Source organism: Alternaria hordeiaustralica (genome assembly GCF_023758085.1).
Source record: "Alternaria hordeiaustralica strain BMP 2776 chromosome Unknown scaffold_25, whole genome shotgun sequence".
NCBI classification, from domain to species: domain Eukaryota; kingdom Fungi; phylum Ascomycota; class Dothideomycetes; order Pleosporales; family Pleosporaceae; genus Alternaria; species Alternaria hordeiaustralica.
In genome coordinates, this window is record NW_026056797.1 from 207,529 (window position 1) to 232,623 (window position 25,095).

Sequence of the window (25,095 nt, forward strand, 5' to 3'; positions counted from 1 at the left end):
TGGAAGGAACGTACAATCTTTGGAGATGATGGTGGATGATATTGATGTCGTGAAAGCCAGATTCATGGGGCGTCGCTTCCTCATATACACCATATGTTATGCAGTGCGGTACCTCACCTTCGACGTCACTTCCTCCCCGCTATGTACTAATGACATGCGCCGAACCACGCTTTCCAAGCATCGAGGCTTTTAGGTCTGAGTTACCAACTCAAATGTTCACATCTAGATCCGCAACACCCGGACCCTGCATGCGTCTGGTTGCTTGGCTGTGCGTGGCGTCCGGACGCTGCTGCCAGCATGATTGGTCGACGGGCCAGCAAAATCTGTGGCGCATGTTCAAAATGACGTTCGCTGTGTATTTTATGAACAGGTTCAACATATGCATAATACGTTTGTAAGTTCGCATATCTTGTAAGAACGTTAAATCTTTACAAACCACTCAGCACACTTTGCACCCCTACAGTCCCAACATCATCCCTCCTAGCAATGAACCCCTTCAGTTCCTGCGCATCCTGTCCACCCGCAGCCCTGAGCCTATCCCTCAGCGCCTCAGGCCCGATGATGAACAACGTACTGACATCCGTCAGCACATCCATAGCACCAGGTTCCAGCTCATCGCCCGTCGGCCATGCTCTCACGAGCTCAACATAGCGGTTCATGTCCTTGGACACACTGAGACCACCGACTTGTGAGATGGTGAACTTGAGCAAGTGGGATAGAACGAGGGATCGCAGACCGCGAGCGAGTTCGGCGAGGAAAAGGGAAAGATTGCGGCCGGAGAGGGCGGCAGAGGCTTGAGAGGCGACGCGGGTTAGGAACGCGGAGACGTCGCGACAAGCTTGTGTTTCGGTTGTGACCATCAGATCGTCTTCTTTGGGTCGGAAGTCGGTCTTCTTTTGTTGGGACAGACATCTGCTCACCCAGTTGAGAGATGCTGTGAGTGTGAGATTGAGGATGTTGGATAGTTTGGATTCAAGGGTCGACGTTGTGCTGTTCGCGGACTTCTCGATGTCGCGACGAATAGTGAGATTGGGTGTGCAGAGGGGGAGGACGATGGTTGTAGTGGTTTGTTGGAGAAGATGTAGAATTGTGGTGATGGCGTGTAGCGACGGGAAGTGAGCGAGATCAGGGGCTGTCTTGGAGTTCTCTTGAGAAACGGCATGGTCTTGTGCACTGTTTTGGTGTTAGTAAGGATGCGCAACTCAAGCAGGTATGACTTACGCGTCTAGTGCCGTCTCCAGATAGATCTCGCCCATCTGCCGTAGCAGTAGGTTCAGTAGTATTTGCACGTCCTTCGGCGTCTCATTACCAGGCGACAGCTCAAGTCCCCGCCCAACACCTTCTGCCAGCCACTTGAGCATACGCTTAGCGACTGGTAGCGATAGCCTGCCATCTTCATCCGTCACCTCGATGTCTTTTTTCTCTTGTTGGTCTTCTTTCAAGCCAGCAATGCGAAGCAGCGTTGCTTTTTGACTGGCGGGCAACTCGGTGCTTTCAAGGCGTTCCATGTACTTGTCACGAGCGGATGCAGCCAACTCCTTGCCTCGCTGGGCCAGCGATCCAAAGTACGAGGTTGGCATCTTGCTGCGTCGCGAGTGGTAGATAGTGAACTTGAGCAATAGCGAAGAGTAAAGCTCCTCCAGGTTCTTCTTTTCGCGCTCGATATACTTCTCTCCAATAAAGTAGGAGGAGAAGAGCTCTTCCAGTTGCTGATCAAGGGTAGCTGCGACCGCCGAAGTAGCAGGCTCCGGATGCTCTGTCAACCCATGTGATTTTAGATCGTCCACCAACTGGGTGATGTAGCTCCTAGATGCCTGCAGTGAGCGCAGGAATGCTAGTGAAGACAGTTCTCCTGCTTTATCGAGCACCATCTCCAATCGACTTTGTATCGACTGCTGGAAGATGCGCTCGAGGAACTTGATGAGCACCTCCTCGTAGTACGGGAATGCTCGTTTGATGATGGCGGACTCATCTTGAACGACAATCTTGACTTCGTCGATCAGAGACTGTAGTGTAGGCTCAACACCCGGTGGTTCCGCATCAGGATCTTGAAGGCGATCCCAGGTCTCCAAATCCGTCGCTAGGTCTTCGCCATTCAGCTGCATGCGGTCGATGAAGAAAGAGTGCTGGTTGACGTATGTTCCAATGACACTAGCTCCGTCGTTGAAGCCCTTGAGCGCAATGGCACAGTCGCGCATGCCAGCGTAGTTTGGACGCGCATAGCATTCCTGAAACTTGCTGAGGAGATCTTGCTCCAGGTTCTCCAAGAACTTCTCGATGACTTCCTTCGTGTTGTGTCTCGACTGGTGCACCGTTCTCCTCTTCATGCCGTTTTGTACCTCTCCGTTGACTCGCTGGCTGCCCTCTGGGTCGAGACGCGTGCTGATGCGCAGCAGTTGGCGTGCAATCTCAGCACATCGTACTATGTCGCCGTTCTTTCGCTGGTCCTCGAGGATCATGAGCTCACCCCGTTCGCTGACTTCTTGCCAGCATTCAATCAGGAATTTTGCGTCCAGGGCTCGCTTCCGCTGGCGATCGAGCTCTTCGAGTCGCTCTCCGATGCGCATGGCCACGTTGCCTCCAGTATCTGACCCCCCTTCATCATTGCCGTTCAGCGAGCTGTCTAGCCTTTGGAACTTATCCATGGCCGTCTCCAGCCTTCTCCCAAGCGATTCGACATTCTGGTTGTGTTGCAGCTCCGCACGGCGCACAGCTGTAGAGAGCTCAGTCTCCTTCTCTTCTAGGTCTTCGGAAAGACTGTTGAGTCGTGTGAGGGCGTGTTCGAAAGTGCGAATGAGCGGCTTGGGATCGAACGTCTGCTGGCCAGCAGCACCTCCGGAGCGTCGTGTCGCAGGTACGGCAATCTGGGAGAGGTCCTCAATGAAGTCTTTGACAAGGAAGTCTTTGCTCTGTGAGAGTCAACAGAGGAAACCAGGCGGAAGCTGTACGGCTGCTTACGGTGAACTTCTCTAGGGTGAACTGCGGCGCGCGTATCGAATTCCTCGACGTCTGGTGGGTGAGTACCGACGAGCCATCGGAGCTGATGCGCTGCATGGTTGCAGAGTTGTGGGCAACTGCGCCTTGGGTGCTGGGTATCACTCGAGTCTACTATCACGGACGTCTATCGTGGCAGCCCAGCGCGCCAATGCCCCCGGTTGCCCTGGAGGTGCTGATTGAGCTGTCGCGGGGCATGAAATTGCCGGGTTTTGCTAACGGATATGCCTCTTTCACTCCCGCATGGTATTAGGCGTGAATATTCCCTGTTGCAATGGATTTGCATGTGGTGATGTAGCGTCTAACATGTCCGAGTCGCGACTGTGGCTTGTCGCACCCGTGGACACCCCACGCCTCGGTACCAGGTCCGCACTCGCAGCAGCTCCAGCCGAACGAACAACGGGTGACCCCATGCACTATGATGCCACCAGTCCAGCCTGGGTAGGCCGTATACAAAGATGCAGAACAATGCGTTCCTTGTCTACAGCCTCACAGTACTTGCGACAGTGTCCGCGTAATGACGCCTCAGCGCATGGCGAAGCAGGCGGAATGCGCGTCTGTACTTGGCTGTGCTCGGCAGGCACGGCGCCACACGTACTTCGTATGCACCAGCCTCACCGGGATATTTCATCATCTTACGTCTGCCAGACATGGCCAGCTAACGCGCGCATTGTTCCTCTCCTTTCTGTCATACGCCAACTACTCGACCCTGTTTCCATAGACGTTGCCTGTCCCGTTCATTTTGTTGTTCAACATCCTCCACACCGCCCGTAATGGCTACCACAGGCCTGACTCCCACGCAAGAGGCCGCTTTTAGACGAAGCAAGCAACTCTCTGTCCAGCAACGCGAAGAACTTCTGAAGCCCTTTCTCCCCTCCGAACCATCCGACAGCGAGACGCAGGCGCAGAAGAAGAAGGCCCTCCGCGACCGCCGCCAACGCGCAGCCCAACAGAACCGCAAGCCACTCGCAGGCCCCATCAAGACCTTCCTCCACCTCGCAATCTACCACGTCGTCGCTCTCTTGTTCAGCATCTTCTTCCGCTTCCGTCGCGCCTACCGACTTGTCAGGGGCAAGGTTGTCTCGCTGCTCAAGTACCATCACCGGACCCCAGAGTTCATCGCCCACGATGTCAAGGACCTAGAGAAGCTGCCCAAGCACCTCAGTGTGATAGTTGAATACCAAGAGGACGACGGAAGTCAGGGCACAGCTGGATTGGAAGGACTCGTGAACGATGTTTGCGAGATAGCAGCATGGGCAGCGAGTGCCGGCATACCCTTTCTGAGCGTCTACGAACGGACGGGTAAGTCTTTCACATTCTGGCCGCAGAACCATGCTGACAAGAGCGAATAGGTGTGCTTAAGAACTACCTCCCCCAGACCCACGCCTCCATCTGGTCAACCCTAGAAGCCTACTTCGGCCCCCATCGCAAGCCTACGCTCTCCCTCCGCGCGCCACACCTATCCTCCTACTCTCCTCCCAACACGCCTCCTCAGAGTGCAGACGATGACCTCAAGGGGGAAGAACGCCAGCATCTTACCGTCCTCCTCCTCTCCGAGCACGACGGCCGCGACACCATCGTCGACCTGACGCGCACACTGGCCGAAATGGCCCAGAAGGGCGATGTTCGACAAGAGCAGATCAATACGGACCTGATTGATGCACAGCTGAACGACCACGTTTCGAGTGAACCGGATCTTCTGATTCTGTTCAGTCCTACGGTGCAACTAAAGGGATACCCACCGTGGCAGCTGAGGTTGACGGAGATCTTGTAAGTTGACATACTTGAACCACTGAGTCTCTACTGACATACAATGCAGCCACCTACCAGACAACAAGGGTGTCAACTATCAAGTCTTCCTGCGAGCCCTGTACAACTTCGCAAAGGTTGAGATGCGCTTAGGAAGGTAACAGCATCGCATTCTTGTCGTATCTCTTACTGTAACAATACCCAATTTGATTACTACTATCCATCGTCTCGTTGGCTTACCAAGTCTTGATACAACATAAACATTGTGAAGTGCAGCATGGCGCCATGTTTGATTAACCAACAAGTGCTTCGTCACCATCACATGTGCATGTCACGGAATGAAGGAGCAGTCTTGGAGGTATCTCGAATGTCATGGTGGTGCTATCTACACCATATCTTCATGCCCGCTGTGACCGTTGTGTACGTCGTAGCCATCGAGAGTAAATGCACCTAACACCTTATTCATTGTAGGTCATCAAGTACATATCCGCCCCACGAAAGAACCCATGCAACCAAAACCCAGTTCGTTTACTTGAGAGGAATGAAACGGGAGGAGTGAGTGGCACCAATACCCGGCCTTCCGTGCTTGACGGGCCTGTATGAAATGGAGAACTCGGCGAGGTAGTGGCCGACCATCTCGGGCTTGATTTCGACCTGGTTGAACTCCTTTCCGGAGTAGACACCGATGACGGAGCCGATCATCTCGGGGACGACAATCATGTCACGGAGGTGGGTCTTGACGAGGTCGGGCTTCTCGTTGGGCTTGGCCTCCTCTGTGTTGTGTTAGCAATGACCCGTCGGCTGGGCAGACAGTGGTGCGTACGCTTGGACTTCCTGAGCTTCTTGATGAGACCCATGGGCTTGCGCTTAAGACCACGGTTGAACCTGCGACGGGCACGGGCGTGGACGAGGTCGCGGAGTTCCTCAGAGCCGAGGTCGAGGAGCCTGCATATCGATCAGAATACCGCCACACTTGTGTATATTTCCAGCGCGTTCGGGGAGTCGCGGGGATCGGAAGACGTACTGGTCGAGGTCAACGCCGCGGTAAGAGAACTTGCGGAACGCCCTCTTGGCCTTAAGGGCTGTTGTGTTCGTTAGCCATGTCCATCACGTTGTGCGTCTACGTATCCAGGGAGAGCGGTGCGGGAGTGTGGGAAGGTCTGGTGCGGAGGGCAAGGGCGTACCAGCTGCGGCCTCGGGATCGTAGTCAGCGTCAGCCATGTTTGTGGTTGTCGAAGTGATGGGAGAACTTCGTTGGGTCGCGAGGGTAGTTGTCGGTCGTCAGTTCTCGATGGGCGATATTGAAATTAGAGCCCTGGAGGTGTAGCTGCCCCGTGCGCTAAGCGAGACCTTTTAGCGCCAGTCCAGACGGGCAGCTGCGATCATGCTATTCACCCAAGAACATCTAAAAGAACATAATTGATGTGAACATGATTGTGACGATGAATTGTCGCTCCAAAAATGTAACAAGCTACTTCGTCCTGCCAAAAAGTTGCAGAATCTTGACAACACCCCCGCTTCACATAAGATGCATACAACGACTTCAAATACCTGATGACGCAGTGAGTTCACACGCGACTATTCTTCTCTAAGTCTAGATGATGATCCGAGGTCACTTCAATACTTCCCCAAGATCACAACATTCACTGTTATGCTCGTTCATGGTAGCTGTGGTATCCCTATACATCTCACTGTCGGTTCGCCAGTCGCGAGATTCGACATGACATGTCGCAAGTAGGTGAGAATGCGCCTTGTACTCCAACTGGGACCTGGTCTAATTGGAGACAACGCAAATTCAGTCAAAGATGGTCATGTTAAACAATCACAGTCACCATGCGGGATTGGGCGGGTATCACACGACACTAGTACACTTGATGAATGTTTGAGGGTGCATGGCTTCATTCCGGGTATCTCAGCAGGCAATTAATCTAGTAATGCCGCAGTGTCCTTCTCCAAATCCCTTGTAGTGCTCGCTCGACACTCCCCAAATCGAACTCGTTGCGCATGATTCTCGTAATGGTCGAGAGATTTGCTGGATCATACATCGTGAAGAGGTGGTTGGCGACGCGCTTAGTCGAAGAGTCCGAAACCCATGTCGTCGTCAGACTCCTCCTTCTCCTCCTCCTTGGCGGCCTCGGGAGCGGCCTCAGCCTCAGCGGCACCGCCAGCGGCAGCAGCACCACCGGAAGCGGCGGCGCCACCGGCACCACCAGAGGGAACGGAAGCAAGCTTCTCGGAACCGGAGGCGATGAGCTCGTTGATGTCCTTGCCCTCGAGCTCGGAGATCAGCTTGTCGAGACGGTCGGAGTCAGCCTCGATACCGACGGACTCAAGGACGGCCTATTGCGTTGTTAGAACGTGGTATAGCGATTTATGTTAGGTTGTCGTCTTACCTTGACATCAGCGGCGGAGGGGGAGGTGTTTCCACCGAGACCGAGAAGGAGGTATGCCGCGAGGTGCTTCATTGTGATTGTTGGAGTGGTTTGTCTGGAACAGGAGTTCAATCGATTTAACCTGCGCTTGTCAGTATTGCGCTGCTAGATGCGATTCCAAAGTGCTGCGTACCGTCGGGGCCGGAGACTGAAGCTACAAGTTCTTCTGTAGGTTGTCGTAGAAAAGAAAAGTTCGAGGTCCGCGAATATTGACTTCGGGTGGGATCTCGCTACCTGGGCTATGCCGCAATGCGACTAGCGCAAAACGCCCGCCTTGTCACGTGTCGTCGGGCTAGGCGCAAAGCCATGTATAAAAGCGACTTGTCTGCGCCGCCGCCGACCGCTCATTCTCTGGCCGCTCCCCTCTTCAATCCACGACCGGTCCCGTGCGCCCATCCTCCTCTCCGCGCGCGTGATCAGTCATCGCCGACTATCGACACCGGCGAATCTCACCCGGAAAGCATGTACAACTTGTCCTCCAATCGATTTGACGACCGGTAGCCTGAGTCAAACGCTTATCAGTTGCCCATCATGAGCGTGAGTCCGGCGACTCCATCCCCGCCAGCAGTCGTATGCTGACTGCATCATCTAGTCTCTCAAAGACATCATGTCTATAATCGACCGTACGGGCGCGAAGACGCAGGCGACGGTTTCGAAGCAAGGCCCGCCCGCCGGAGCCCCTAGGCCAGCGCCGCGACCGATCGGAGGGGCAAGTAGCGCCTCGCAAACCCCCCAGCTGAAGCGCAAGGCCTCAGGTCCAGTCGAGAGTACACAGGTCAAGATACAGCGGAAAGAGGCTGTCGGGGGATCAGCGCAGGCAAATGGTGCCGTGCGCGCCACCTCATCGCCTGCCACGTCGAAACCGGCCCCGTCCGCATCTACCACCGCCGTCCCGTATCGTGGCACTGCTGCACCCGCATCCTCAAAGCCGGCGAATCCCCCCGTGCGAAAACCTCTACAGTCGTCAAACGCACCCGCTGCCAAACCGAAGGCTGCAGCTCCTGCACCCAAGCCTGCGCCCGCCGCCACCACCTCAACACCCGCCTCGTCTGCCGCACCCAAGAAAGGATATCTCGCTATGCTTCAGAAGGCGAAAGAGAAGGACTCAACGAAGCCTATCGCGCCACCAATCAAGCATGAACCAACAAAGATCCTTACACGAAAAGAACGCTTGGCACTCAAGGCAGAAGCAAGTGCCGGCGCAAAGGGCAAGAAGCCCGTCGCTGGATTACCCTCAAGAACCACAGACCCGAAAGCAGATCCATCGAAAGACAAGAAGAAGGCTGTCGAAGTTGGTTATCAAGGCACAGCACGACCTGCCAAGAAGCCTGTTGAGGTTGGCTACAAGGGAACCGCCCGTCCAACAAGCGCACCTGCAACGTCTAGTCGAAACGGCACACCAGCCGTCAAGGCCAAACCGAACCCAGGCAAAGGACGATATGACGGTTACGCAGACTGGGACGAGCTTAGTGAGATGGAGGACGAAGAAGAAGACTATGCCTCTGACGCTTCTTCTGATATGGAGGGCGGTATCTGGGACGTAGAAGAAGAAGAACAGATAGCACTCAAGGTTGCCAAGAAGGAAGACGCGGAAGCACTAGCGGAGGAGAATCGGTTGAAGCGTGAGAAAGAAGAACGTAAGAAGAAGTTGATGGCTATGGCTGCCAAGGCGAAGAAGAGGTTTTGAGGTTCTTCGGCGTTACGGTTTACGATCACACGGCATGGGGGCGTTTCATCTGCATTCTCGCGGTTGCATAGCCATGGAGCGGTTTCTTCTTTTTTCATGGCGCATTTACGGTTGTTGCATACCCGGAAGAACGATCATGGCTTCACAGTAAGCATCTCGCTGCAAGAGATTACAATGCAAGTAGTGTATATTTATAACGCCGTCGGCAATAATACCTTCAGGCTCCAACATATCACGGTACCCCTCTACTCCGTTCCAACCTTACCGCATAGATTGTGGTCTGTCTGTGTTGTCCCTTCCAAACCATCGAAATCACCTTTGCCGAGGATCAACGTGTCCAGATGTTACCATGGCCACGCACCGCTCTGCGATTGCATTGAAGCGAATGTTCAGCCAGCGCGTTCACAAACGCCCCTTTGTCACAACCGAGCACATGGAACTGCCAAACAGCCCAGCATGTATCCTCACCATCGAACACTCATGTTCTGATCTCCTGTCCAGCATCTCCGCCACCTAACTCCCAGTATCAGAACCACGACGATGCCATCCTTCCAGCGACTCAAACACCCATTCCGACGCCCAACTCATTATTACACGATCCATGAGCCGTCCCCTACACCGAGGCAGCTAGAGACACAACGCGAGAAGGAGAGGCAAAGGGCTCTCGACAAAATCGAGAATGACCTCGATGACGGACGTATTGGGCCCAGAAGTGGTGACTCGCCTGACGAACTTCCGGTGATCATCGATAGGGGTCCGTACCGAGGCCATATATACCCACGAGAGCAGCTCTTCTTCAACAGCATCATGCTAGCTTCGGACGTTGAACCAATATACGCTGGTCCACCAGGTGGAGAGCTTCGGCAGGAGGTGCATAGGACTCCGATCCGGCGTCCAAAACCACAAGCAGAGCAGAAGCTCCCTCCAAGGCCCGTACCAAGTGAGTATTTGACGGCTTCACAGAATAGGGAGAACTTAAGGAGGTGGGAAGAGAAGAACAACAAGTCTGCTGCGGCTGGGCAAACACAGCACCCGAGGCCTGTGCCAAGTGAGTATTTGACTGCCACACAAAACGCGGAAAATCTCAGGCGATGGGAAGAGCGGAGCGGCAGGACTCCTACCGTTCGGCGAACACAGATTCCGGAGCGGCGACCTTCTCCTCCAGAACAACCATCTCCACCGAGGGCGCCGATCACGCCAGGCACTATTGAGTGGGATGGCTTCATGGACTTCCCTTCAGACAGTCGTCAGTTCCGTGAGCCTGGTGTACAGGCTACTGCGAATGAGTCGAGCGCATCACACAGCCTACCGACAATGACAATTCCCGCAGCCCGACTGCACCCAACAGCGCCGCCTCGGACTACTGTTGATTCGGCATTGCAGACGAATCCATCTCCCCCATCAGCTTCAGCAAACACTGTACATGTGCAAGTTCAAGCGGAACCCGCTACAGAACTGCCAAATGGTGTCTCGGACCGGACCGAGCAGTCTGAATTACTGACATGGCTTACAGCGCTTAACGAAATCATTCGTAATGATGTTGTTGATCCGGCCACGAGAGCAAGGATTCAAGAAAGAGTGCGTCAAAACTCAGCCACTGGGTATGAAGATGCTCACCCCATCACGGTGATAGACGCCGGTCTTGTTCCAAATTTCAGCTACCCAATTGCTGGAAGTACATTCCATGATCGCCTTCAGACCGAGCCGACGCCTCCATCACAGTCACTAGAGAATATTAGGGGGAGTGAAGAGCAGCAGCAGCCGCCGCTGACAAATGGTGTTAGTTCTGGACATCACAGTGATTCAAGTTCAAGCCGCACTCTCTATCGCTCTCCCACACCCGATAACTGGCCATTACGAGGAGGCAGTGACGAGAGCCCAGCTCTACTAACGAACGGTGTACATCCAGGTTACTATCCCCCATCAAGCTCTAGCGGGGACTCCAGTAATGCTGCCCTCCACTACCCACCTGCGCTTCCCGACAACGTGCCAGAGCATGTCTTCAACCTCCTCTGTTCGCTACTAACACCTTCCGAGCTCGCCCTCCACTACGACGTTGTCCAGGACTCGGCACCTCCGCATCTACCACCATTCCCTGCACTTGTGCCGCCCAGTAATGCCGCGTCAGATATTCCAATAGTAGTTCGTCTTGTCCAAAGATTACATGTTGCTGTCTACGGTCTCCAAGATCGCGTCTGGGGCCTGGAAGAAGATCTCATTCCGCAGCTCAGCACGCAGCTCGAAGAGAACCACCTCCAGATTAGAGAACTCGATCGAGAAAATGGCAGCTTACAAGATGAGATCACCGAGCTAAAGCGCATAGCAGATTTCAGCACCAAAGTTCTGACTGGATGCTGGGAGCGCGAATGGGAGGTTTGGCGCACACTCCTCGACATTCAGAAAAGGCGTGAGACGTACCGCAGTCCTTTATCACGTATCTTCTCGCGCACCCCAACTCCCAGTGCTAAAGACGACGGGCTTTTAGACTTTTGTAAGCCAGAAGGCTATGTCGCCCCGCCTCTGCCGACTGGAAAAGTAACGCAGGGCTCTCTTAAGAAGAAGGAACTCGATGCTCTTCTGCTGATGGCAAAACAGAATGTTACTATCCTCATTGAGGATTTGGGGGAGTTGAAGGCGTTGGCGGAGGCGTATGACAGGAGAAATGAGGCAGAGGAGGAGGTGCGGCCTGTCGAAGGGTCGCGGAGGGATGTTTGATAATATTCCTGGATTTGTAGTACAAACGTAGTGCCTTATTGTTTTGATTTCATGTAATTGCAAGTGTTGGCTGCTGAGCGTGAGCGCCCAAGTGAAGTGGCTAGGGTCCTCCCCGCCTTCGCGCTGAACTTCAGCTCTGACGCGCCTACCATCCTAGACTCCTACACTGCGCGCACTCACACTCATCGACCACATGCATTCATTGCTAACCAAATGCCATGGCTGAGGTCGTTGGTACAGTTGCATCTGTCGCTCAGTTTGTCCAACTGAGTGGTGCCCTACTCGCTGGCGGCTACAACTTCCTATCCAAGGTCGCGCGAGCGCTCAGCGAGATCCGGAGTCTCCTGACGGAAACCGCGGCCGTCAACAGCCTTCTCGCGCAATTACAGCAAATCGCAGATACGTCGCCCAAAGCAGCTGCCGACGATGCGCTACAAGCTCTTGAACGGGTTGGTGTCTTTCAAGAATGCCAGTCCACACTCAAGTCGATCGAGCGGGCGCTGGCGAAATGCGAGCAGGTCAATGGTCAAGATGCGAAGAATTTCGGGAGGAAATTGATGTGGCCGTTCAAAGAGAAAGAGACCAAAGACGCCTTGCAGAGACTTCATCACATGCGCGGGTTACTTGCGAATGCTATCGAGGCCAACTCTGCGTGAGTATGCATGCTTCCTAATGAGTGTCTAGCCTAAACGGTCCACAGATCCGCGATTCGGCGCATCGAAACGGAACAAGGCCTAATCTCAGACGAGGTGAAGAATATGTCTGAGCAGCTTCGTACGCAGGTGAGCCGTGAGGAAGTACAGAAGGTAATAACCTGGGTCTGTCCAACGCCTTCCGATGGTGCGCATGTCAGTCTTGCAAGTGCTTTGAGTCGCCATATTTCTGGGACTGGGGAATGGCTCTTATGCTCCAAGGAATTTCAAAATTGGAAAGACTCAGATTCTGGCACCATGTGGATTACTGGTCTTCCTGGAGCGGGCAAGACGCTTCTTTGTGCTTCTATTATTCGACACGTTCAACGACTTTGTACGGATACCACCGCGGTCGTGTACTTTTTCTGCGATCATCGTGATCGTGCGAAAATGACGCATGAAAACTTCGCTGCAAGCGTCGTGAGGCAGATGATGGAAGCTTCACCATTGTCTCTCGAACCAGGCAGAGCGCTGTACAATGAGAAATCTAAGGAAGGCAGTCGCCCTTGTCACAAAGATGAGTACATACCACTGATCTGTTCGGCAACGGCATGCCTGAAAGAGGTATTCGTCATCGTGGACGCGCTCGACGAGTCCACTGAAGGTGATGCTATAGCTCAAAGTCTCACGACGATACACAACTTCGGAAAGAGCGCAGGCTACCGTATCAGAATCCTCCTGACGAGCCGATTCGATGCCCGAACTCAAGGGCGATATCCAAATCTTGGCATGACACACATCGTTCTTGCAGAGAATATGCGTCCTGACACCCAGCACTACATCAAAGAAGAACTTCAATTGCGCTTGGCCAAAGGTGTTTTGAAGGTGAGAAACAACAGTATTATGCCTGTCATACAACGGCATATATCCCTCTGCGCGGGCACGTAAGTCACCACTTCCTCTGGAGCTATGTGGGCTGCAGGCAATTTCAAGAGGCATGATTTATGTTCGAGAAAGACAGCTGACCGAGTTCAGAATGTTACAGGCACGGTTGCAGATCGACTACATCTGTGCAGCGAAGTCGGATAAGGAAATCAAGCACATGTTACAGGGATTACCGAATGGGCTTGGATACACGTACCAAATACTTCTACACAACATCGCGACACGATACCCAACGAAGATTCAAGAGGTACAGAAACTATTCCGGTGTCTTGTTGCTGCTGCTTCACCCATGACTGCTCGCCAGCTAGCAGAGGTCTTGGCCATAGAACCCGAGGAACATGATCTGGACCATGACGCTGTAGCTACGGATCCGTTCGATATCCTGGAACCTATATCTGCTCTTGTACGCATCGAAGACATGGACGGACTAATCAGCGTAGTGAAACTCTGTCATTACTCATTCCAAGAGTATCTCAGCTCTGATGAGATCCGACAAAGTCCAGTTAACAAGTTCTACGTCGGCAAGAACGAGGCGCATGCTTGGATGGCGGGATTATGTCTACGATACCTAACTTTCGATGCGTTCAGTAAGCCATTGGAGGAAAGTCTGGATCCGGACGTTGATGAGATATACGTGTTTCGCGTATATGCTGCATTCAACTGGTACATGCATGCGAGGCATGCAGGAGACTACTGCCAGTGGTCAGCAAGAATCACCGGCATCCCTTTCGGATATTCGTTCTTCAATTCTGTGGAGGGGCCACCTTGCTACAAAAGATGGCAGGATTTGCTTTCGATCACCTACACCGACACCGACTTCCTTGATTATTCCCCTATCTGCTTATGCATTTGGCTTGGGTTGAACGACACTGCAAAGAATCTGATCCAACAATTACCTAGCCTGGATTATACCTTCGAAAACGGTCTGACATGCCTAGCTGTAGCGGCCAAAAAGAACAACCGTTACATAGCAAATTATTTGCTAGAACATGGTGCGAACGCTGAGCAGCCAAGTTCCGAACCGGATTCACAAGAGCTATGACTCCGATACATTTCGCGGCCGAGTATGGTGCGTCCGAGGTGTTCGAGATGCTGCTGGCGCATGGGGCAAATCCACATGTACCTTCGACATCCGGAGCCACTCCATTCTACCGAGCTTGTCGTGGTGGAGATCTGGATATAGTGCGAAAACTCAAGGAGTACGGTTGCGACATCAACGTGAAAACTTGGGACAACTGGACACCAACTATCGAGGCAATTGCGCATGACCATGAAGACGTGCTGGATCTTCTGATCGAGTGGGGCGCTGATCTTTTTACTGTCACGGACAATGGCATAACGCCGGCGGCGTTTGCAAGATATCTCTGTCAAGGGTCAATGGCAGTAAAGATCGAGCGTGCGACCTCTGAATTGAAGCAGAGTCTTCCCGGCAATGAGCCTGCAATCTAGAGCAAGATATGTGTGAAGGCAACCAACAGCCTACGCAGTATGAGTGGAGACGTACATCGATGAACGAAATTACAGTATGGGTTCAGCAAGAGCCTTTGCTGGTGCCACGTACGCTGGTGATCGTGCAAGTCCAGACGGACGCGTTGGTTGCACAAATGAAGACAAATGGAAGCGAACCATACCGCGTAATCGCAGTCACGTGGAACCTACTTACTTTCTGGAGGTATCTCTCTAGCACATACATTAATCAATTGTGGGTTAGGCCGTGGCTGGAAGCGTGGCTGAGGTGGCTGTGCTGTGTAGGTCCAGTTCGCAACCCATGTCGCTTGCGTGCTCGATGTCCCACCCCTCGGTCATCCCGTGTCCGATCGCACTTGCTCTATTCGCCCACGCCCACTCGATAGCTACCCCTCCAACTCTCCAGACGTGTCCGAACAAAGTGTAACCACGATCAGCCACCGCATTAATCCCGCAATTTCAGCTTCGGTGCATCCACGGTGATACTACGAGAGTTGGTGAGGTCGTTCTATGCTGTAACAGGCCACATTAGACTCTCTCATCCTTCCTGGACCATTTCTTTGCGGTGGCTTTGCGGTGCCACGATGAAGACTCAATCACTCACCATGACAGTTTTGGTGATGAGCTGCCGCTGAACCAAGGCACATCCGGACTTTGCCGAGATCTAGAGCGGTCCGAATGTACGGCTCAGCTTCACAGGGGTCACAGCGATAGTAATACAGCATAGGCGGGATGAACAACACCAAACCTGCTTTCGGCATTGCGGGGTGATAGAGGGGTACGCTGCCCTCGAGAGGACGCATATAAAGAGGAAGAGGCCTGCCACGACAGTCAGTGTTCAACAATCAGCAAGTAACTTCTCTACCAAATATTCCAACCCTTCAGAGTCTTTCACTCAAACACATCTCTATCAACATGTCTTATAACGACAACGACCGCGAGGATCGTACTTCAGGCTACGGTAGCAGCAACCGTGAGGATAACGAGTACGGCTCCAAGTCTTCTGGATATGGAAACGACCAGGACTCGTCCTACGACAACAAGAAGTCTAGCTACGGGTCGAATGACAACGACAGCACTTCGTACGGTTCCTCCAACCGTAAGAGTGATGACGATGATACCTACGGGTCCGAGAAGAAGTCTAGCTACGGCTCCTCAGACCGCAACGACGACTCTTATGGGTCTAGCAACAAGTCCTCCGGATACGGCTCCTCGAACCGCAACGACAACGACGAGGGCTCCTATGGTAGCAACAAGCAGTCTAGCTATGGCTCCTCCGACCGTAAGGACAGTGACGACACTTACGGTTCCGAGAACAAATCATCGAGCTATGGCTCATCGAACCGTAACGACAACGATGAAGACTCGTACGGCAGCAACAAGAAGTCCAGCTACGGTTCTTCGGACCGCAACGACAACGACAACAACGATTCCTCGTACAGCAGCAACAAGCAGTCCAGCTACGGTTCTTCGGACCGTACCGATGACAACGACTCGTATGGTAGCAAGAACCAGTCGAGCTACGGCTCATCGAACCGCAAGGACGATGATGACTCGTACGGCTCGTCCAACCGCAAGACGGACAGCGACAGCTACGGCTCCAGCAACAAGTCCTCCGGTGGCTTTGGAGCTTCTGAAGAAACTTCCTATGGCTCCGGCAACACTTCTTCTGGGTATGGAGGCTCTTCGGGCCGTGACGACAATGACTCGTACGGAAGCTCTGGACGCAAGAACGAAGACAGCTACGGCTCCAACGACCGCGAGAGCTCGGGATATGGTAGCTCAAACAGGCGAAGCGATGACTACTAAGGGTTGGTGTAATACCATGCTGGTCGGTAGATTCGGTATGGCCGCTCATGGCTGCAAATCGTCGCTTGGCTCCCGTAGTGCAGTTTTTGCGCCGAGGCTACTATAGTATGTAGAAGTGCAAACCAATTGTACCCTAAAGACCCTGACCGCCAATCGATGAATCGCGTGACGTGACATAACATGCGAGCCCAGACAGCGCAGATGTTACTGTAACACTAGCGCGAATCATGACAGAGAAGCTTGCCGCGTGGTGTACGTCACTAGCGGGGCAATCTCATGCTTGGAGGGGCCCAGAGCTATAGCTGCCAGTCTGTCACTTGAAGCCTACATCCCCTTAAACACACATCTACGCATACACATTTTGTCAACACTCAACCCATTCACTCTTCTACTCACCACAAATTGTAAGTTTTCCACTCTCATAGGCATTGATCAGCTGCGAGCTTGGATGCTCGCCTCGGTCTAATGAAGCTTCGCTGCTCCTAGGCATCGGAGCAAGCTTCTGGTGAAGCGTTCTGAACGTTCGTCAGACTGGCAAGCATCGACGCTACGCTTCATAGTTACATCGGCACTTCCAGAGTAGTGCAGCTTGGCGCATTGGTTGCTAACACATATCCAGACTCTCGACCCTACAAAATGTCCTACAACGACGACCGCCGCGAGTACGGCCAGGAGTCTGGCTACGGTGGCCGGGGGGACGACCGCCGCGGAAACGAACAGGGCGGATACGGCGGTGGCGGTGACCGCCGCGAAGAATACGGCCGTCCCCAGGAGGGAGGCTTCGGAGGACCTGCTCTTGGCGACGAAGAGAGGAGGGGTGGCGGTGGAGGTGGAGGTGGCTATGGCTCCTCCGGTGGCTACGGTGGGGGTGGTGAGCGCAGAGAAGAACATGGAAGACCACAGGAAGGCGGCTACGGTGGCCCTGCGCTAGGTGATGACAGACGCGAAGACCACGGTGGACGACGACAAGAGGGTGGAGGAGGATATGGCGGTGACCGCCCCAGTGGAGGTTACTCGGGTGGCGGAGGATATGGACACGAAAGCCGCCAGGAGTCACGTCCAAGCGGTGGCTACTCAGGCGGCGGCGACAACTACAATGACCGTCCGTCTGGAGGCAGCAGCTACAACGATCGTCCATCCGGAGGCAGCAATTACAACGACCGCCCATCCGGAGGTGATAGCTACAATGACCGCCCATCAGGTGGCAGCTATGGAGGAGGTAACTCGGGAGGCTACGGCGGATCCGGTCACCATGAGGGCGAACAATCTTCTGGCACATCCTACGGCGGTGGCGGCGGCTACGGCGGCAGCTCAGATGATTTTTCTGGTGCAGCCCAGCACGCATCGAGCGAGTCTGGTAACAGCGGCGACAACGACCTCTTCAGCAATGTCCTTGGCATGCTGTCCGGCAAGAAGGACAAGCTCAAGGATGAGGATGTTGACGAGGACGACGCTGTTAAGCAGCACGAGAAGTTCTACGGTAGCGGTGGCGGTAGCGAGCAAGCCAGCTCAAACAACGTCGGAGCTGCTGCTGCTATGCAAGCCATGAAGATGTTCAACAACAGCAGCAACGAGGATGCCAAGGGCGGACAGAACAAGTTCATCGGCATGGCCATGGGACAGGCGGCCCAGCTTTTCGATAAGCAGCAGAGCGAGGGCAAGACCGTAAGTCACAAGCTCAACATACCTGGTATCGTTACTGACACGCGTAGGACCCGAGTGCTACTAAGCAGGATGCCATTGCGCAGGCTGCACAGATGGCTCTCAAGTTCTACTTGAAGTCGCAGATGGGCGGAGGCAGTGCTGGTAGCGGCGGTAACTCTGGTGGCGGTCTTGGGAGTGTATTAAACATGGCATCAAAGTTTATGAGTAAGTAGAGCCGATTTGCAGAACAGCCCAAGAGGTCAAGACGGTAACATAAGCCGACGAATTCATCCTGACTTGGCATCACGATGCATGCATCCACCGACCCACAAGAACCTGCTTTATGTAAGTGGAGATATAATGCCGCGCTAACCATCAGTAATTTTCCGTAAAACCTGGCAAGCGATAAGCGAGAGTGAAAGACTGTGGCGGTGGTGTACGAATCATCCTTCAAGCCCCGCTCGACGCGGCAGCCGCATTTCATTTTGTGGCGCACACGGCACAGTTGTCCGTATCATCAACGCGTGCCGTTAGCACGCCTGACTTCAGCCTGCTGTTTACTTTGCGTCACAACAAAGCCGTCGTCAGCCTACGAACACCGTCTGCAAGTACCCAGCCGCAGAGCCAGAACCGGTGAATGGGCAGCATAATCATACGTGTAATAGATGGTTTGTAGGCTGCTATACTCTGGGCCCTTAACATGCCGCGGCCCCACACCCTGCAGCTGTCCAGCCAAAAGCTACAAGCTGCATCGAAGAGGATCACATACCCCATGACCTGCGCCTAAGAGAGACGTGTTAGGCCCAATGCGCGTGGCTTGCTCAGCTTATCCGGGCCAAGTGTAAGCAATCGACAGACCGGATTGAGGAGATGAGCTGGGAAGCCAACAGCCGCACCCTGGCCGGGGTACATGACGGCTGGCCGCCTTTTTTGTGCAGGTGCCTTTTGTTCTCAGCCTGCTTGTCCTCTTTCTTTATGCTCTGAATCCTTTACTACTATATCCTGTCGCTGCCTGCTGTCGCTTTCGTCTCGTTCTGCTCCAGTCAGTCGTTAAGTGTGTGCCGTCACGATGCGCGGAGTTCATTCAGTCGTTACTGAGGCTAGCCTTGCGCTGTTGCAGCTCTCGTCTCTACTACTGCCTCTCGTTACCGCGCAGGACTCTGTCAGCTATGACTTCGATAGCTATGGAGCTGAAGATCCAAGTGGCACGCCGTACCAGACTTACAGATCTAATGAGGATGTGAAGCCACCGCAGATGCAGATCAATCGCAACGGCACCGCATTGATGAGTGGACATGTATTTCTGGGAATCAACGGTCTGCCTACGAGTGGGCAGAATTGGCCAGCGATATTCGGTATGTCGTTCTATTTCCCAGGAAGCTGGTTGAGGGTTGTGACATGAACCCTGCATTGGGTCAGCCCTATCGTATCACGCGACATCCATGTGCTAATCTGTGTAACCAGAATTCTCGGACGACCGCATGGGCTCGCTTGTGTGGACCGGGAATTACAGCGAACCCTTCGATTTCAAGACGCAAACGTACAAGGGCGAGCCTGTACTCACACTCTGGTCGGGTGAGCTACTGAACGGCTACGGACGCGGCTCGTACCATATCCTCAACCAGAGCTATGATGAGATTGCACATTTCCAAGTCAGCCGGTTCGGAGACGAAATGGGCGATATCCACGAGTTCCTCATCACCGCCGATGACACTGCGATTGTCTTGATCTATCATGGTATTCCATGGGATCTGACAGCGTCTGGGGGTATTGAGAATGGTTGGCTGTTCGAGAACACTTTCCAGGAGATCAACATCGAGACTGGGGATATTGTCTTTGAGTGGAACGCCAGTACGCATGTTGGCATCAACGAGTCGTACAACTCTCTACCATCCGACGTTGGCCAGTCCGAAGAAGCGCCGTGGGATTACTTCCACATCAACTCGGTTGAAAAGGACAAAAACGGCGACTACCTGGTCTCAGCGCGTGTCATGGACTGCATCTACAAGATTTCTGGACAAGATGGAAGCATCATCTGGCGTCTTCAAGGTCGTCAGTCGGACTTTGATGTTGACCCAGCGGTTACCTTCGCGTTCCAGCACGATGCTCGCTGGGTGGACGAAGACCAAACACGCATGACGCTCTTCGACAACGGGCCCACCGAAACAATCGGCTACTCGCGAGGTCTTTTGCTCGACGTCAACCAGGATGAGAAGACTGTCAAACTGATTACCGAGTTCACCAATCTGGGCAAAACCTTTGGCACATTCGAAGGCAGCTTACAAGCCATCGATCCCTCCAACGAAACAACAAACTTTATGCTTGGATTTGGCAGCCAGCCCTACTTCACCGAGCTAGATCACGAAGGCAATGTCTTGCTCGATGTGCAATTCGGCAAAAGCAACGTCGTAAACGCATACCGAGCGTACCGCCAGCAATGGGAGGGTAGGCCATCAACCAAGCCGGATGTGCACTGGGACCAAGACGGCAACACGGCGTTCTTTTCTTGGAACGGTGCCACCGAGGTTGAGAGTTGGGTTGTATGCACAGCCAATGCTAGCGATTCACGTACCTGGACCAACGTTACTCTGGCAAGGAGAACGGGATTCGAAACGACAATCAGTCTTCAGGATGTCGAGTTGGAGGGCTTTGTACGTGGAAAGGCTGTTAGCGGTGATGGAACCGCGCTGGGCTGGACGATGGCGAGTGACGGAAATGAACTCTTTGATGCGCCGGATGATGTTGAGGAGACTGGGTCTGCGAGGACTCCTACGCCTACTGCTTCTCCTTCGAGCTCAGCATCTAATACGGAAGCTGCCCCTGCGAGCACATCGAGCGGTGCTGCGGCAAGAGCGACACATGGGGTCATGGAGCAGGTGTACGTTGCTGCTGTTGTGGTCGTCGGTGGATTGGCGCTTGCATGAGGAAGCTGTTGATAGGAAGGGCAGGAGGTGGTCACGAAGAAGCATGTGTAACGTAATATTAATATCTATTAGAATTGAGCATTCGAGATGTTGGTGTAAAACATGCGGCTTTGAATGAGCTTCCTAGGGTAATACGCCGATCAGCCGACCGACCAGCCGATACCGTCACTTACGAACCAAGCAAGTGTTATCATGTCTAATAACACGCTCCCACTTTTACAACCTCTGCACAACTCCAGAAGCAACTGATGAGCGAACCGACATCATCTCACGCGCTGGCACCACTTGACCTACCTGCGGCTGCTCTACATCATCACGCCTATGCTGAGCCACACCCCGATTCCGAGGATGCAGTGCGCTACGAGCGACAGCGCTTTGCAAAAGAACTAGTTCCCCTACATCGCGAAAGGATTGCTGAAGCAAATGAAGCGCATGCGACGCCCAGTTTCGCTAGTCTACGATCACGCGACACATCACTGCGCAGCTCGTCGCATGGGTCTAGAGATGACCTAAGACGCCGTACTTCCAATGTGGATAGTGTGAGTACACATATTGATGTGTATGAGGATCGAAGCGATGGAGAGGAAGTGGGTAGGAGAGAGCGGTGGCATGACCCAGTCATTAGGTTCTGGACTAGACATGTCAGTCTTAGCATCGACGAAGGGGCGCACAGAGATCATCTAGGTATGTCTCCTTCCCTTTGCCCCTTTAGACAATCTAACCGCTGACTACGCCTCAGCACTCGAACGCACCTTCCTGGGCTACCTTCGTACCTCCCTCATTCTTGTTATGACGGGTATCGTGACTGCCCAACTGTTCCACTTGCAACACTCGTCTACGCCCAACTCGCACTTTGGCTTCTACAAGGTTGGCAAACCACTTGCAGCGACCTTCATCTGCATGGCGATTGTAGTAGTTTTGGTTGGAGCGATGAGGTTTTGGAGACTACAGCAAGCGCTTGTGAGAGGCAAGGCGATGGCGGGAGGGTGGGAAGTAGGACTCGTTATGGCGTTGATGGGGTTGTTGCTGTTGGGCACGTTTGCAGTACTCGTTGGAGTGGACGTGGAGAAGACGTATTTTGGAGGATGAGTAGTGCCTGTTCACATGCCACAGCATGTGGTTAGTCAGCGCACCAGCCACGAGCAGAGGTCGAGAACTAGTCATGTAGGAGTTGTACGAGCGTCGTTACGCTTCAAACATGTCTCGAATAGCGGATAGTCATCGTTTGCTGTGGGTCCATGTAAGACCCTTTCGACTAGCCATGCTCACTGTTCAAGCTGCGGCACTGAAGTCGGCGGAAGGCACAGCGGCAAACCGTAGTAACTATGCGGGGCAAAGCGTTGGAAAGGTCTGCCGTCTTTGTGGGTAAGTTGGCTATTGAAATGGACGCATTTGGTCTTGGGCTTCGGTATACGTTGGAAGTGTTAGGGGAGTCAGCGAGCAGCAAACAGGACCGCCAAATGTCCCCAAGAATTTGGAGAGATGATGATGTTTGAGGCGATTAAAGTTACATTGGGCAGATAGGGCCGTTACGCTGCCTCACAGAGCCATTTTGGGCGGAGTGCTTAGGGTGCTGAGGGCAGATGGTGGCGGGGGACGCGGACCGGCCTGGATGAGCCTTGACGCAATGTCTAGTGCGACTTTGTTTCTGAATTCAGCGCGCATTGTGAACCGTGGATCCAAACCCTTTTCTGCGTCCTTGCCAACACAACAAACCTCTGCAGTTGTATAATAGGCGACGAAGCCCCGATCGCACCCTTTGCGCCGCCATCACTCCAGTCCGATACAGCGTCCACGGCGCTCCGATACCGCCACCATGGGGCTCTCCAAATCGACGCGCATCATGATCCTGCTGGCTATCGACACGGCTTTCTTCTTTGTCGAGCTCATCGCGGGTTACACGGTGCACTCTTTGGCGCTGGTCGCCGACTCGTTCCACATGGTGCGTATATCTGGCCTCGCCGCCAGTGATGATGCTGACACGACGCGCAGTTGAACGATGTCATATCGCTCCTCGTTGGATTATGGGCCGTCAAGGTCGCTAGCCAAAAGACCAACTCGAAGACATACACATACGGAGTAAGAAGCCTCGCGTCTGGCATGTAATGGCTATGCTAACTTGGAGCAGTGGCAACGCGCGGAAACCCTGGGCGCTCTCATCAACGGCGTCTTCCTCGTCGCGCTGTGTCTCTCCATCTTCCTCGAGGCCATCCAGCGCTTCGTCGAGCCTCAGGACGTTTCCCACCCGGTTATCATCCTCATCGTCGGTTCTTGCGGCCTCCTGTCCAACATTGTCGGCCTCTTCCTCTTCCACGACCACGGTCACGGCGGCCATTCCCACGGCGGTCATTCACACGGAAACGACGCACACTCGCACGCTGAGGAGGGACACTCTCACGGCATCGATGCGCATGACCATGCCGTTGCGGACGAGCGCGGCAATATAGCCGATGTGCTGCCCCAGAACCGCGTCGGCTTCCCGTCGAACCTCACCCAAAGCCCCTCCAAAGCAACCGCAAAGAAGAACAAGCGCCACAGCCGATCGCACTCACGCAACTACGCAACCATCGACGAGATCTACGTACACCCCTCTTCCTTCAGGAACAGCATCATCGAGTCTTCCCGCGCGCACGACGATGAGGCAGATGACGAGGACAACGACGTCGTCGAGGACGAGGAGCCTACTGAGCAGACTTCGCTTCTATCTAAGCCTAAGAGCCACGGCTCGCACGACCATTCTCACGACCATGCTCACGGGAACGGCAAGACTAGCCAGAAGGACAACCACAAGGGCCACAAGCACAACCAGCCCAAGAAGGAGGTATCGGGAGGTGGACATGGTCACTCTCACGCTGATCTGAACATGCGCGGTGTTTTCCTACATGTCTTGGGTGATGCCCTGGGCAACATTGGTGTCATTGCCACTGCCCTGTTCATCTGGCTTACCGACTACTCCTGGAGGATGTATGCCGACCCCGCGGTATCTCTGCTCATCACCGTCATCATCCTCCTGTCTGCTCTACCCCTGTGCAAGGCTGCATCTCGTATCCTTCTTCAAGCCGTCCCGGAAAACCTGTCCATCGACGACATCACCGACGACATTACTGACCTCACAGGCATCGTCTCCTGCCATCACCTCCACGTCTGGCAACTATCAGACACTAAGCTCATCGCATCCCTCCACGTCCAGGTCGACTTTGACTTCAAGGGTCAGGGCTCAGCACGCTACATGGATCTCGCGCGCCAAATCCGCGAATGCCTCCACCAGTACGGTATTCACTCTTCGACCATCCAGCCCGAGTTCTGCCTCGACGCTAGCCACGACCACTCGGCACATGGCTCAGACGAAAGCGGCGCGGAAGATGGTGGTCGCAAGAGCAAGAACCCCAGCGTCAAGGGCGGCCCTGACGCCTGTCTTCTAGAGTGCCCCGACAGCTGTGGTGGAGGAAAGCAATGTTGTGACCCCAACACTACCGGTCCCAACGGTCCATCATCATAAGCGTCGACTGTTTCCTTCTGTTATTCACAGTACCCGACGCATCATGTGTCAACTTTCTTTATTGTTTGGGAGGATATTTGTACGAAAAGCTAAGGCGATAGGTTGTCGTCGATCGCGGGGTGCGTGTAGAGAGCCGGATGAAGCTTGATTGCATCGTTGTGTATTCGACGAGTAGATGAGGTAAACATAATTAAAAGATATCACAAAACGTGACTTTGCGTACTCGTATCCTTATCTCACCGTTTACACCAACCACCCAACTAAATTAGTAGCTGGCAGGTCGCGTGTCTCAGTTGCTCCGTGCTGATGCTGTGGGTAGTATGCCCAAGTGGGCAACATCTCCACTCGCGCCCTGTGACACGAAGCACTCCAAGCATATACCAAGCTAATACTATGGAGCTTATGTGGGCACAAGGATAAGCAGCTTCCAGATCTGTGGGTTGAGCCGTGGGTACCGGCGTACCGCCATGCTTGCTGCAGGAGTGACCTTCTGGAAGCCTCAACGACAGGCACACGGAAAGCCGCAAGAATCGCATAGGCAAGGGAAAGCCCGGGATTAACGCGGGGATTGCGCGCTTAGCCAAGGGCCATGTAGGCG

General features: G+C 53.8%; 11 protein-coding genes across 11 annotated transcripts; 8 read left to right on the forward strand and 3 right to left on the reverse strand.

Annotated features, from left to right (window-relative positions):
* Positions 1-428: 428 nt before the first annotated feature.
* Positions 429-3,054, reverse strand: J4E84_009009 (uncharacterized protein; the record flags this gene model as incomplete). Its single annotated transcript, XM_049391575.1, has 3 exons — positions 429-1,173; positions 1,222-2,909; positions 2,959-3,054. The coding sequence occupies 3 exons, from the start codon at positions 3,052-3,054 to the stop codon at positions 429-431; spliced, it is 2,529 nt and encodes an 842-aa protein (XP_049240703.1).
* A 713-nt stretch (positions 3,055-3,767) lies between these two features.
* Positions 3,768-4,904, forward strand: J4E84_009010 (uncharacterized protein; the record flags this gene model as incomplete). The annotated part of the gene is made up of 3 exons (XM_049391576.1): positions 3,768-4,296; positions 4,347-4,764; positions 4,814-4,904. 3 exons carry the CDS (start codon positions 3,768-3,770, stop codon positions 4,902-4,904), a joined length of 1,038 nt encoding a protein of 345 aa, XP_049240704.1.
* Positions 4,905-5,271: 367 nt separating this feature from the next.
* RPS15 (ribosomal protein S15) lies at positions 5,272-5,964 on the reverse strand (the record flags this gene model as incomplete). Its single annotated transcript, XM_049391577.1, has 4 exons — positions 5,272-5,516; positions 5,567-5,688; positions 5,768-5,825; positions 5,928-5,964. 4 exons carry the CDS (start codon positions 5,962-5,964, stop codon positions 5,272-5,274), a joined length of 462 nt encoding a protein of 153 aa, XP_049240705.1.
* Positions 5,965-6,813: 849 nt separating this feature from the next.
* On the reverse strand, positions 6,814-7,208 carry ALTA5 (60S acidic ribosomal protein P2; the record flags this gene model as incomplete). The annotated part of the gene is made up of 2 exons (XM_049391578.1): positions 6,814-7,083; positions 7,137-7,208. The coding sequence occupies 2 exons, from the start codon at positions 7,206-7,208 to the stop codon at positions 6,814-6,816; spliced, it is 342 nt and encodes a 113-aa protein (XP_049240706.1).
* A 498-nt stretch (positions 7,209-7,706) lies between these two features.
* J4E84_009013 (uncharacterized protein) lies at positions 7,707-8,862 on the forward strand (the record flags this gene model as incomplete). The annotated part of the gene is made up of 2 exons (XM_049391579.1): positions 7,707-7,712; positions 7,768-8,862. The coding sequence occupies 2 exons, from the start codon at positions 7,707-7,709 to the stop codon at positions 8,860-8,862; spliced, it is 1,101 nt and encodes a 366-aa protein (XP_049240707.1).
* Positions 8,863-9,402: 540 nt separating this feature from the next.
* J4E84_009014 (uncharacterized protein) lies at positions 9,403-11,577 on the forward strand (the record flags this gene model as incomplete). The annotated part of the gene is made up of 1 exon (XM_049391580.1): positions 9,403-11,577. One exon carries the CDS (start codon positions 9,403-9,405, stop codon positions 11,575-11,577), a length of 2,175 nt encoding a protein of 724 aa, XP_049240708.1.
* A 218-nt stretch (positions 11,578-11,795) lies between these two features.
* Positions 11,796-14,196, forward strand: J4E84_009015 (uncharacterized protein; the record flags this gene model as incomplete). The annotated part of the gene is made up of 6 exons (XM_049391581.1): positions 11,796-11,804; positions 11,835-12,229; positions 12,278-12,359; positions 13,044-13,153; positions 13,245-13,817; positions 14,055-14,196. The coding sequence occupies 6 exons, from the start codon at positions 11,796-11,798 to the stop codon at positions 14,194-14,196; spliced, it is 1,311 nt and encodes a 436-aa protein (XP_049240709.1).
* A 1,340-nt stretch (positions 14,197-15,536) lies between these two features.
* Positions 15,537-16,430, forward strand: J4E84_009016 (uncharacterized protein; the record flags this gene model as incomplete). The annotated part of the gene is made up of 1 exon (XM_049391582.1): positions 15,537-16,430. The coding sequence occupies one exon, from the start codon at positions 15,537-15,539 to the stop codon at positions 16,428-16,430; it is 894 nt and encodes a 297-aa protein (XP_049240710.1).
* Positions 16,431-17,066: 636 nt separating this feature from the next.
* J4E84_009017 (uncharacterized protein) lies at positions 17,067-18,307 on the forward strand (the record flags this gene model as incomplete). The annotated part of the gene is made up of 2 exons (XM_049391583.1): positions 17,067-18,095; positions 18,143-18,307. 2 exons carry the CDS (start codon positions 17,067-17,069, stop codon positions 18,305-18,307), a joined length of 1,194 nt encoding a protein of 397 aa, XP_049240711.1.
* Positions 18,308-19,143: 836 nt separating this feature from the next.
* J4E84_009018 (uncharacterized protein) lies at positions 19,144-20,998 on the forward strand (the record flags this gene model as incomplete). The annotated part of the gene is made up of 2 exons (XM_049391584.1): positions 19,144-19,429; positions 19,539-20,998. 2 exons carry the CDS (start codon positions 19,144-19,146, stop codon positions 20,996-20,998), a joined length of 1,746 nt encoding a protein of 581 aa, XP_049240712.1.
* Positions 20,999-22,814: 1,816 nt separating this feature from the next.
* On the forward strand, positions 22,815-24,497 carry J4E84_009019 (uncharacterized protein; the record flags this gene model as incomplete). The annotated part of the gene is made up of 3 exons (XM_049391585.1): positions 22,815-22,940; positions 22,991-23,077; positions 23,127-24,497. 3 exons carry the CDS (start codon positions 22,815-22,817, stop codon positions 24,495-24,497), a joined length of 1,584 nt encoding a protein of 527 aa, XP_049240713.1.
* Between the last annotated feature and the right edge of the window lie 598 nt (positions 24,498-25,095).